General features: G+C 51.5%; 1 protein-coding gene and 1 long non-coding RNA gene across 6 annotated transcripts in view; one reads left to right on the top strand and one right to left on the bottom strand.

The window, feature by feature from the left end:
- ELAPOR1 (endosome-lysosome associated apoptosis and autophagy regulator 1) overlaps window positions 1-12727 on the bottom strand; it is a 61241-nt gene that overhangs the window by 3180 nt on the left and 45334 nt on the right. For all 5 annotated transcript variants that reach the window (XM_088799469.1, XM_019730522.3, XM_074319206.2 and 2 more), the window contains exons 9-18: window positions 10652-10829; window positions 9816-9944; window positions 8659-8749; window positions 6931-7036; window positions 6522-6659; window positions 5002-5265; window positions 3534-3707; window positions 1395-1575; window positions 1010-1106; window positions 410-511 (exon numbers count right to left, since the gene is read on the bottom strand). In XM_088799469.1, coding sequence (XP_088655595.1) covers window positions 410-511; window positions 1010-1106; window positions 1395-1575; window positions 3534-3707; window positions 5002-5265; window positions 6522-6659; window positions 6931-7036; window positions 8659-8749; window positions 9816-9944; window positions 10652-10829 — 1460 coding nt within the window. The remainder of the gene's footprint in view (window positions 1-409; window positions 512-1009; window positions 1107-1394; window positions 1576-3533; window positions 3708-5001; window positions 5266-6521; window positions 6660-6930; window positions 7037-8658; window positions 8750-9815; window positions 9945-10651; window positions 10830-12727) is intronic.
- Window positions 1-12727, top strand: part of LOC148757792 (uncharacterized) — a 29362-nt gene that overhangs the window by 10226 nt on the left and 6409 nt on the right. Inside the window, exon 2 of the long non-coding RNA XR_016021743.1 lies at window positions 4701-4821. This is a non-coding gene — a long non-coding RNA (uncharacterized LOC148757792). The remainder of the gene's footprint in view (window positions 1-4700; window positions 4822-12727) is intronic.

The raw sequence follows: 12727 nt of genomic DNA, 5'->3' as shown, positions 1-12727 counted from the left end.
CAAGTATACAGCCAGGCACCCTGACACTTCAAGTCTTCATAACAAGCTCCTGAGGGAACTTACTATTATCCCCATGTTACAGATAATGAAAAAAGAGGCCTTAGAGAAGCCAAGAAATGTAGGCACAATAACAGTAAGTGGAGGAGACGAGTCAAGTCTGGCTGTCAGCCCCAGCCCTTGGCCAGTCTGCCGGGCACCTGCGCCCATGATGGCTGGGAATGTGAAGGGAGCTTGGACAATTCCTCCTGCCGCTTTGCTGACATCTGCAGATTGGGGGTTTGGAGCATGATTCCGTCCCCAAGAACCCATTCATGGGTGTCAGACTGTTTTCTCGTTTGCTCTTTTTTGGTCATCTTCGGCTCTTGGGATGGAATGGTCCCAAGGAAGGGAGGCTTTGTTATCCCTTTACCTTGGAAGTGATAGACTTCCAGGAGCAGGTTTCAGTGGACTGCATCTGAGGCGGATGGTGGTTGACCTCCCAGAACTGCAGGACTGAGTCACATCATTGGATCTGTAGTGAAAGACAGCCCCGTGGGGAAGTGAGTCACCGATCTGTGCCACTGGAGAGTCACTGAGTGAGGTGAGCACAGAACAGGGCCCTCGCTGGGGAGTCTGGAGTGGGGGTCACACAGACAGTGCACACACAGAGTGCACAGGCCTTGGTTTATACGAGGAGAGAGGAGGGATCGGGGACGTGCTTGAGGAGGAATACACTGGTTTAGGAAAGATTAGCGTGTGTAACACTGGAGCCAGTGTCCTTAGGCAGGAAGGGAAGTCTGCTATAGGTCATCCGGGATTTCTCCCTGCCTCCAAGACAGACTTGTCCCTGTAATACCCAAGAAGCGGGCATCAGGGGGCTCCCAGCCTTCAGCTGTCATTGCTGGGGGGATCGGCTAGACCTTGGACATGTTTTGGCCTGATAAGTAATAGGTGGCTAGGAAGAGAGGGATGTAACAGAAATTGTGGGGTAGCCCAAGGTTTTACTTGCATTAGCCGGGCCTCACATCACCTGTAAAAGAAGATCACATCTGGGATTCCCAAGGACTCCGGGTGGAAAAGTTCAGCTGGGGCGGTGATTCCATCCAGGGTCAGATCTGTTGTCACCCCTGCCAAATCAGAGCTCAATAGTAGAATTAGCTGGCGACCACTTCAATTCTTTCAATACCTGGCATTATGTAACCTTCCTTCATCTCATCACATCCCTGAGTGGCTCATGAAAGGGTGAACCAAAGGTTGGTCAGAAGCCCCTGTGGCACTTGGTGCCCAGGATGGAATAGAAAACAGGTCTGGAGGTTGGTCTCCTCATCTGGGGCCTCTTACCTCAGAGCCTGGTAGCCGCCCTTTCTCTTACATGTGTACACACTCAGGCAAGCTGGAGCAGCGAGGCTACTCACCGATAAGTCGATCAGCAAGGCTGACAGGCTGTGAGGACACTCCCGCCTTGTAGCCGGTCATCTCAGGGGGAATGATGACCGCCTGGCAGACGTAGGCTGTGATGGATTTGGAGAAACTTGATTCGCCCTCAGGAATCCGGAAGTCAGTGACATTGTCGCTACACACGGACATTTTCTTACCCTGGGCAGGAGGGTGTGGGAAGGAGTGAATACTCCCAGAACTCCCAGAAGGAAACCGGGGACAGTTTTTCTCACATCTAACATTTCAGCCTTCTGATGGTATGTGGCAGTGGAAGAATTCATCCCAGATCTAATTACAAGACATGTTTTTTTTAAAAAAAGCTAAAAATAAGGCCTTGGTGTCCTAGTTTCTGGAACTCTGGCTCAGGGGTCCCCCGGTCTTGTTGTTTCCTTGGAGTCATGTGGGAGCCCCATATGAGCAAGACTATAATGGTGGTAACTGATTTGGAGACCTGGTCTACCAGCTACCAGTTAAGGGCCTTTCTTATCCTAGTCAGTTTTCTAGACGGTTACTGAACTACGTAACTGATCCCATGAAATTTTTTGAACACCTGGTCTGGTTGACTCTCTCTGCCTCTCCCTTGGTGCTGTGATTTCCCCGTGCTTGTCTCAGAAGCACTTTCCAGACAGAGACTTCCAGAGGTTAAAACAGACCCCATAACTAGCCCCTTCCCTGCCTTGGGATAGGACATCTTAGGACCCATTGGAACCTACAAGTATGCCATTAAAATTTTTTTCTCAAGAGAAGACAGTTTGCTTCTCCAGTTTTTAGCAACCCTCACTGTATAAGAAATCTGGAAGACGATGTTAGGAACTGAGACTCTGTCCTCAGGATTTTGTAATAGAGGAAATATGAGGTATTGTTCCTTTAAAAATATTAAATTTATGGAATATCAATATGTAACTTGTTTGCTAATATAAAATCATTTGTTCAAGATGTTAAATTTAAGTGGACTAAGCATTTAGAATGTAGGGTTTTCAATATTATATATTTTATTACAAATCGAGCTAAACTGCTAAATCTGATATCTCAGTTTATTTTCTAGATTGTAAGAAAGAACATGAGAACAGAAAGAAACCTTTACATTATAATAAAAGAGTTACTTTGTTTTTGAACTGAAGGTCTATAGTATGACAGTACACAATAAACATTTTTGAAAAGAATAAAGGGGCAAGCCAAAAAACAAACAAACAAAAAAAAAAACCACAAACGCTCCAAATTCCCCATCTTCACCTCTCTTTCAATTCACTGAATGAAACTATTGCTACATGGGGCTTTAATCAGTCTCAATTTCTGAGTTATCACTGTCACTTCTGAGGTTTTATTTTAACTTCTGCAAAGACTGTTAAAAAACAAGCTAGAGACATCTATCTCTAATCTTTCATCGGTTAGTTTATTTCTTGACGTGTTCTCTACCCAAACACAAACCACCAGTTTTTGCGTGCTGCAGAAGATTGGGTAGAAGCTGTGTGGCGCTCAGGCCTTATCTCCACACAGAGTCACAGACGAAATGCTCAGGACGCTCTGTAGTTTGTACCGTATGAAGCTAGCTCTCCAACTGCTAATCTTGGCTTGTTTGTCATTTAGTCAAGTGCACGAGCGGTATGACTACCCTTTACATTTCTGCCTTTAAATGTTGGATCCAGAATATTTGCAGCAGCATGAAATGGCTGGTGGTAACATTCTTTCCTTATAAAGCCTTTCATGTTACTTTCTTTTGTACTGTCAGCAAAGATACATGTAGCTGATCTAAGAATAATTTACTTTAGCTTCTAGAAAACAAATGCTAAGTGCCATGATTACTGAAAACTGCTTTTTAAGGGAAAGAAATCTTCCTCCTGCATCGTGTTTATATACTCATTTGAGGGAATAAAGGTCAGGGAGGAATAAATGAACATCTTATTTTAAACACTTTTATTTCCCTAAATTTTTATAATCCAAGTGATTTAATTTTAGGGCGAGTCCTCAGGGAGAAGAATAACCATTTAGAAACCTTTCATCTTCTCCATCTCCTCTACCTGAAGGTTTTTCTAGCTTTTCTCCTACGTCCATCTCTGGTCTCTGATCCCCTGGCATCCCCTTGCAATTCCCACGGTGTCAGCACTTGCACACCTTACCTGGTTTCCACAGAGACTTAGGGTAAAGTGATGGAAATATTTCAGCCCTTTGGAAGTGAAGCTTGGCCCTCCAGCCAGAGAGATGGTGTCTGCCAGGGCCAAGAAGTTGTAGTCGAAGGTTCTGCTTGGAGTGCTGACGGAGAAGGTACAATCGTTGTAGCACAGAGACTGGATCTAAGGGGAAAGTGGTCCATGAGGCCGGCTGCTCGGGCGAGGCCCTGCAGGAGACCCCAGTGGAGACCCAGCCTGTCCAGCCCAAGTAAGGTGAGAGGAGGAGGAAGTAAGGACTGTGGCTGGGCAGTAAAAGGACTAAAACGGGCTAGTGGGTTTATGTGCATCTTGCCATTCAATTATTAGCACATGTATGATGTACAAACTGAAACCCATTTTTCGGTAAGTAGTTGGGTCAGATTCTATCGCCTCGTCCTGATGCTTAAATTATAGAATTCTCTCAAGACACAAGGTAGCCCTTCTTGTCTTCAAGCAGAAGACAACCAGGTGCTCACTGGAAGAAGGCTATCCAGGGGGGCAGGACGGAGAACAAACTTTCCTCCCTCCCCCATATCAAACTCACTGAGCCCTGCTTCCTCTTTCCTAGGTTCTCTTTAGGAAACTGAACTTCAAAAGGGGCTTTATTCCCCTTCCTTGCTCTGTTTTGGGGGGGTCTCCTCCATTCCACAGATGTCTTACACAACCGTCATTCCCTCCCAGAGCAGCAGAGGGAGCCCCAAGGGAAGAAGTTTGTGGCAAAAGTCCAGGGTGCCCAAGAGAGGTTGCCAGGGGTGTGTAACACTGTTGCTCTCCCTGCACAGCAAAACTGAGCCAAGCTTGCAGATTGTATAGAGACTGCCTTACAGATGTACGCCCACGTGGTTGTGACCAGTGAAATGCAAGTGCCCCTAAAAGCATTAATGGATACTTAAGAGCTTTTAGTCGTAGTACTTCCTTAGATGCAGACAGTACATGGGCCAACAGTACATGGGCCAAAAGCACTGCTTTTCGCTTTAGAAGAAGCTGCTGGGACAGAAGACGGCGATGCCAATTAACCGTGTGTCCCAGCAAAGGTGGGTGACCTTCCCAAAGAAGAGGGGGCGAATTCCCACGACAATCAGCTGGAGGGAAGTAGGCTGAATTTGAGCCACAGGCCCCACTCTTTCTTCCCTTCAGGTCTCTGCACAGATGCCAAGTAACCTTGAGGACCAGAGGGGCCCAGATCTCCCTTACTCATCTCTTGAAGATGACACCTGTCCATGGCTGAGGCCTAGACCTGGGGAACCAACTGCTACAGGTAAGAATTTGCCATCCACGGTCACAGCCTGCCTGGCTGTCCTCCGGGACTCCAACCTGGGAGTGTGCTCCAGAGAGCGCGTGGGGATCAGGCCCTCAGGAACCCCGTCTCGGGCCTGGCACCCTCCGAGGTGGTCCATCCCCAAGACCAAGGTTAGAACGCACAACACACTGCTGGCACCTTGTTGCTCTTGGTCCCTGGACCGCAGGGCATGCAGGCCTGGACTCCATAGGGCTGGTGGGCTTTCAGGATCGTGTTAGGGGGGCAGGAGTGGCAGGTCCCTGAATCCCGGTCAATGTAGTGGCCAGCAGGACAGGAGGTGCAGGAGGAGCCCATGTCAGAGGCTTCCAGGGCACAGGGACGGCAGTAGGAGGCCACCCCATCCATGACGTTGGTGACATTGATGGAGTAGATCTTAGCGACATCACTGGTGTACTTTCTGCCCTGGAAACAGGGAAATGAGAGGGGGTGGAGGTGTGGGATACCAGCAGCAACTGAGTTCTCTGGAAACAGTAAATTACTTGCTACTTCATCTTTTTTATCCTATAATACTTGGGAACAATCTTAGAAGCATCCGATTCTTTTTACTCACGTAACAGTAGCTCTTTGTGTACATTTTGTGGAATTTTAAAACAAGACTGGACCATTTTAAATGATAGATACAAATATTAAGTGCCATCAGGAAATACGCAGTAGATAGTGTTGTATGAAAAAAGCAGGTCTTTTCCCTGTGAGAGGGAAAAAAATGTAGAGTATCTCCTGTGTAGATCATACTTAGGTGTTACCTAGGTAGTGGGATTACGAGTGATTTTATTTCTTCCTTTTGCTTCTTTCCGAGTTTTCTGCAGTGAACTTGCACTACTTTGAGTTAAGAAAATAAAACCAGACTTATTATTATTAAAAACAACAGGAGGGTAGATGTGTGGCTTAGTTGGTTAGAGTGTGAGCTCTGGGCAACAGGGTTGCTAGTTCGATTCCCACATGGGCCAGTGAGCTGTGCCCTCCACAACTAGAATGAAGACAGTGAGCTGCCACTGAGCTTCCAGAGGGGCGGCCGGATGGCTCAGTTGTTTGGAGTGTGTGCTCTCAACCACAAGGTTGCTGGTTTGACTCCCGCATGGGATGGTGGGCTGTGCCCCCTGCAACAAACAACGGCAACTGGACCTGGAGCTGAGCTGCGCCCTCCACAACGAAGACTGAAAGGACAACAGCTTGACTTGGAGCTGATGGGTCCTGGGGAAAACACACTGTTCCCCAATAAAGTCCTGTTCCCCTTCCCTGCTCCTCCTCCCCAATAAAAATCTTTTAAAAAACCACCAACAACAGGGATGAACAGAGTATACCAGGTCAGGCACACACATGTCCTCAAGGCAGGGGCTGCTGAGGAGAGACAGGTAGTTTAAGAAGCTTACCTGGAAGTGATTTGGACAAGGCTAACTGCTTCTCTAGTGCACAGCTGAACTGAGCAACGCTTCTGGGCTGTATGGATACATAATGCCTTGCAGATGTACGTCCCTGTGGTTGTGACCAGTGAAATACACAGTCTGGGGCTGGACCAGGTAGTTCTCTGCGGGACGCCGTAAGGTCCTTCTAACCCATGGGTTCTGAGCCTCACACTCCTACTTCGGCTAATGCTAGCAGTCCCCCGGGGTTCAGAGGTCTCTCACAGGAGCTGGGACTGAGGAAGGGGAGGAGCTTACTATCTCGTGGAAGGTGGTCCTCTGGAAGGCCCAGGTGAAGCTCATGGTCGCGTTCTCCTCGATGATGTAGGTGTAGGACTGCTTGCCTTTGGGACCTTTCCACGTCTCCACCGGAGTGTTGGTCTTAGAATTCACACCCTACACCCAAGACAGACAAGTGAAGAAGGCAGCCTGTCTGTGTGACTGCTAAGGAAGGGGGTGCCCATAACGCGGCCATCCCAGGGGCCACTCACAGTTGGCCAGACCCATGTTAACCTGTGAAGTCCCTGATGGACAGTCTGGGCCCTTCCTCTGTGAAATCACTACGTATAAGCAGGGTGTCAGTTATGTGGATGCACCAGAGGGCTGAGGGGGCCAACCCTCCCACTAGCCCTGCAGCCCCATAGCGGGCAAAGCAAGGAAAGCGTACCACCATGAAGTAGAGCTCGCAGTTCACAGAACAGATGGTCTCGAAAACAAACGTGATCCTGGCCACCTCTTTGTTCTCCGTGTCCGCCGTCACCGACTGTGGAGCTCTGTGGGCACAGATCTTAAGTCAGTCCCAGGGGCCCGGTGGTGCCCAGGGGGATGGGATTTAGTTCTGAATATGTTGGAAAGAGCAGGGACTAAGTCCAGTCCTGCCTCCCTGGCTGTATGGCCTTGACGTAGCCAAAGTGTAGTTTTCTCACCTGTAAAATGGAGGTGATATTATTAATATCTTTCTTACTTACCTGTCATCATTGTGGTGAGAGCCAAAGGCATCGCAGATGGAGAAGTGCTGTGTGAAATGCTCTATAGCCTCATGAGCAGAATGTGGCCCCAGACTCAGCTCATGACACATGCCGAACCTCAGGCCCCTCCCTAGACCCCCTGAGTCAGAATCGACGTGTGGACGTAACATGACATGGCATCATCCCCAGGTGATGTGTATGGACATTAAAGTTTGAGAAGCGCCACTATCATAAGAGGTGAATTGTCTGCAATGATGGAGCAGCTCAGCCCCTGGTTTGCATGAGCAGATGCTTCAACTTGCAATCTCTTCAGCCTCGTTCTCAGGCTGGTCCTTCTTTTGGGGGAAGAGAGAGCCATACCCAAAGGGGCAGGGGAGGGTGGTGGGTGGCAGCGTGGGTGGGTGAGGTACAGAAGCTTTCACTATGGCAATCAGATTTGCAAATTGAAAAGTACTTTCGGGAATGTTACACCCCCAAAAAGCCTAAAAAATGTGCTCGTCTCGCACACACGGGATATATCTGCTCCGCTCTGAGTAATGTAAATTAAGGGAAAGGAGACTAATACCCTTTGAACAATTCCCGTGGGCTGAGCACCATGCCAGGGGTGGAAAGGAGGGAGTCTGAAGGAGGGAACAGAGAAGCCAAATTGGCAACCGGGGAGCCCCTTCAGTGGTTCCCCCGCATCTTGAAAGCACGTCTGGGCAGGAGGTTCACTTGGGCTTTGGAAATCCATTTATGGCTTTTCTCTGGCTTTGGCAATTTGCTTGAATTCTGAGGACCTTCAGGTCCTGTCTACATAGTTGTGCTAATGAATGTGCTGGAAGAATCATCTCAACCTCAGTTAGTCCAAAATCAGTCTGTCAGTCTCCCTGGTGCTGCACACCAGGGTCCTATAGGGGCACAGTGTTCCCAAGTTCACACAGTCCGTAGGGGGCAAAGTTCAAGTGCACTGGCCTGCACTCTTTCCACACGGTACCACACTGTCTGTAGTAGTTTTTTTTTAATGGCAAACAAATTGCTATTGTGCTAGGTATCCTTGGGATATGGGGATAAATATGACAATAAGAACAATTCCTCCCAATTATCTTGCCCCAAATAAAGATGAACTGTCTATGGGCACTCCTGGCCCATTTAAAAATTTTTAAAAAAAAATCTTATCTGGTGCTGTGAGGAGGAAACATTCAAATAGCGTGCGGGCAAGTGACAGGAGAAGCTGGATGGGATGGGAGAGCCGTAGGGGCGTCAGCACGGGCAGCAGCTAAGAGCCTGTGTCAGCGTTCAGCTTCCCTTTATCAGACCATCACCGCGCTCGCTCAGCTCTGAGCTGATACTTCAGCACGCCAGAGCCCTCTCTTCAAATTCCGAGGTTTGTGGGACTTGGATGTGGCCGAGGAGCCTGGGCTGCCCGTTAGCTCTGTATTCCTCACCTAAATCCTGGCACAACCAGAGTGAGAATCATGAAGTCGTTGTCTGAGGCTCCAGCAGCTGTGTAAATGTGATCACCGGCCACCTCCCAGCCTGGAAAAGGAATGCGGTGAGTTAATGCCTCCGTGGCCTGGGCAGACGTGCGCCCAGATGGCCCTCTGGGAGAGAGAGAGCACCGTCCTTTGAGGTGTCCAGAACCACCGCCAAACAAACCATGTTACTCATCCCTCTGCTTTGGTCAGAGACTCTGGAGCTCTCAGACCAAGACGTCTGGGGTATGTGCGTACTGTTTCTAGTTATGCTTCGGCCTCTGAAACTCAGATTTGGCAGAATATATGCCCATGAGGAGTGGAACTTGCAAGGGAATGCGTAGCTTGACTCGCTCATATTTTTCCAGTTCTCACTATTTTGAAGAAATGCAAACTTGGAAGAGTCCCTGCAGGAGTGCAGGGAGCTGAGAGCTCGTGGTAGGGGGAGAGGCCCTCACCTGCTGTGCCTCACCTGCCATGCCTCACCTGCCGTGCCTCACCTGCCGTGCCTCACCAGCCATGCCCTCACCCACCATGCCTCATCCGCCGTGCCCTCACCGGCCATGCCCTCACCCGCCATGCCCTCACCCGCCATGCCCTCACCCGCCATGTCTCACCCGCCATGCCCTCACCCTCCGTGCCTCACCCGCCATGCCCTCACCCGCCATGCCCTCACCCGCCATGCCCTCACCCGCCATGCCCTCACCCGCCATGTCTCACCCGCCATGCCCTCACCCGCCATGTCTCACCCGCCATGCCCTCACCCGCCATGCCCTCACCCGCCATGTCTCACCCGCCATGCCCTCACCCGCCATGCCCTCACCCGCCGTGCCTCACCCGCCGTGCCTCACCAGCCATGCCCTCACCCGCCGTGCCCTCACCCGCCGTGCCCTCACCCGCCGTGCCTCACCCGCCATGCCCTCACCCGCCGTGCCCTCACCCGCCGTGCCCTCACCCGCCATGCCCTCACCCGCCATGCCCTCACCCGCCGTGCCTCACCCGCCGTGCCTCACCAGCCATGCCCTCACCCACCATGCCTCATCCGCCATGCCCTCACCCGCCATGCCCTCACCCGCCATGCCCTCACCCGCCGTGCCCTCACCCGCCGTGCCTCACCCGCCATGTCTCACCTGCCATGCCCTTGTACTCAAAGTTGATCCCACTGAGAACCGTCGTTTCCATGTTCGTCGGCAGCGTATTCCACCATTTGTATTCAAATCCCACAACAGGTTCAGTCCCAGCTGGGCAGTGGCTGCAATCTGGGGGAACCACAAGATCCTGTGGTCAGTAAGAAGGCTGCAGCCACCTGACTGGAGCTGCTGTCACACAGACAAGTGGCAATAGTCGTGGTAACAGTCGCGGTCAGCCGCACAGGGTGGTGCTGAGCTCCGCTGCACCGTTGTATCAAGTCGCCTCGAAAACACTCTGACAATGTATTTAACAAACTCAAGACGTAAACACTGACTCTTCATTTCAATATTTCAGCTAACCTACTTGCCCACCAAAATGTTCATTTTTGCACTTAAATGTATCTTCTATTCTGATCCATGTAGTTCATAGTGTCACGTTATGATCAGTAAACGCATTCACATAGGTACACCCCCCCCACCTCCCTCTTGCAGCGCGGCTGACAGGTTCTGGTTGTACCCAGCTGGCCATGCCAGCTCCCCAGACCTTCTGGTCAGCATCCCTGCCACCACGCGCAGCCTCTGTGGTGAGGACAGGGTACCTTCAGGCCTGAGCCACACTCACAGTCGGAGGAGGAGGAGGAGGAGGGCAGGCAGTTCCCAAAGGTGACTCTGACCTCCACACAGAGCCCACCCGGACCTCTCTCAGGTCCTCAGCGGTGGCCTGGCCCTGACTGCCTCCCTCAGGAGGAGAGTCCGTGCTCAGCTGCCCACCCAGAGCACCCACCCCCATGGCCCTCTCCTGTGCGTGACATGGGCACTGGGTGGTAAGGGGTTACCAGAGCCATTGGAGTACGAGCCGTAGGGGCAGGGCTTGCAGGTGCTGTTGTCGGTTTTGAAGAAGCCTGGGTTGCAGGGCGGGCAGCGGGTCTTCACGCCAGAGGCCGGCAGCCTCACCGCCCCCTCGAGATCCTCGCTGCAGATTTTCGGCTGTGCCCATTTGTACATGAGCTGTGTCTGCAGAAATGGATTGAGAACGGCTCAGCCTGTGTGGGATTTGGCACATCTTTCGGAAAATTTACCTCGGGGCTGGGGGGATTCTGGGCTGTCATGGAAGCTCCAGGGGGGGAGGGGAAACTGCTGTGGTCACTGATATAGCACAAGCCCCCGGCCCCGCTCCTGGCACATGGCTGTGCTCAGTGAGTGTCCGTCTGCGGGGGGACTGCTGACGAGATGAAGAGGGCTGTGCCTCACGAGGGCTGTGTGACAGGGCCCAGGGGGGAACTGTTGTCTCCAGAGAAAGCTCTGATTCCAGTGTAGAATCTTATTAATACTGCAAGTCACAGGAAAAGCAACTGGTGAAAATCCCAGAACAGAGAGCACATGGCATGGAGGTGGCCTACATAACCCCCGGGAAACGGGGTGGCTGCGGTGTCCCGATTTGTCTTCCAGGGGTGTTGTTCACTTTTTCATTCATTCAGGAGGCAGTTAGAGAAAGCCTGATCTATCTATGCCAGACCGGGTGGCTCAGAGATGACTGAGATGTGGCCCTTGCCCTCCAGGAGCTCATCACCGAGCAAGGGCAACAGTCCCATGATAACAACCCACAGGGGGGTTTGGACACTGTCCTGGGACATCCAGGCAAGAAGGGGAATGTTGGTCAAAGCGCACAAACTTCCAGTTACAAGACCAGTACATTCTGAGGATGGAATGTACAGCACGGCAGTTACAGTTAATAGTCCCGTATTATAGCCTTGAGAGTTGATGACAGAGTACATCTTAAATGTTCTCACAACAAAAAAGAAATGGTAATGATGTGACGTGATGGAGTTGTTAGCTAACGCGATGGCCGTCATCATTTTGTGAGACAGAAGTGTATCCAATGAACACGCTGTACACCTTAAGCTCACACAGTGTTACATGTCAGTTATAGCTCAGTGAAGCTGGGGGCATGGAGGCACGTGAAACGGTCAGCCATCTGTCAGTAGACAAGAGAAGAGTTGTGTCTGTCACTCACTAGGGCCATCCCTAGTCTTTCGGTGGAGGCATTGGGTACAGAAGAGGGGGTGCCCTGCAGAGGCCCCTGCTGAGTCAGGGGTGAGGTTGGGCAGCTCCGAGCTTCCTATGTGGCCCTGGGGTCAAGTCAGAGACAAAAGGTGCTTGTGTAGACTGCATTGAGGTGACGGTGACAAGGGTCTGTGCGGCTACTATACTTGTAAAAGGGTGGATGACTAAGGCATCTGTCCATTTTATTGAGGAGAAGAAATGACACGGTCTTCAAAGACGCCCGAGATGCCTTATTGCTGGTGAGACCTGGGGCCCTCCTCCCCTTGCCGGCTCAGCCTGCCTCCCTGTGAAGAGCAGCCAATGGCCAGGGCCCCTGGCTCATGCTAATTTATCCCACCCGGCTGTCTCCTTGAGTCTCATGGAGAGACAGGCCTGTGGAGCAGGACGACTGACGTGGGCCATCTCTCGGAGCAGTAGTTAGCAGCCCCCATGGATTGGCCACTGAAACATCACTGAGGCACCGCAGAGGCCACAGGGACAATCATAGGAGTTGGCCTGAGGTGTGTCCCTGGATTTTAAAATACAGCGTAGAAGACAGACAAACGGAAATCATGAGACCGAGCAGAGCGAGTGCGGGTGTGAGGCACGAGCCTTCGCTCAGGGGTCCCGGGTGACGGCAGGTGGATGTGCACGCCTTCACTGTACATCTCCAGGGCGTCCCCCCTGAGCCGTGGCTGCCTGCAAGGTGGGAGCGCTGGCTCTGGCCCGACTCAGCATCTGAAATCCCCGAGGGGGGCAGGTGCGGGCAGACACCCAGGCTCGCACGCAGCAGAGCACACCACAGAGCCAGAGGGCTTTGGCCTAAGCTACGAGGGCAGAGCATGGGCGAGAGGGAAGCGAAGACAGCC

This window comes from Rhinolophus sinicus, chromosome 7, assembly GCF_057876585.1.
Source record: "Rhinolophus sinicus isolate RSI-liver-muscle chromosome 7, RSI-T2T, whole genome shotgun sequence".
Lineage (NCBI taxonomy): Eukaryota > Metazoa > Chordata > Mammalia > Chiroptera > Rhinolophidae > Rhinolophus > Rhinolophus sinicus.
The sequence above is the reverse complement of the archived record's forward strand: the minus strand, read 5'-3'. Positions and strand labels throughout refer to the sequence as shown.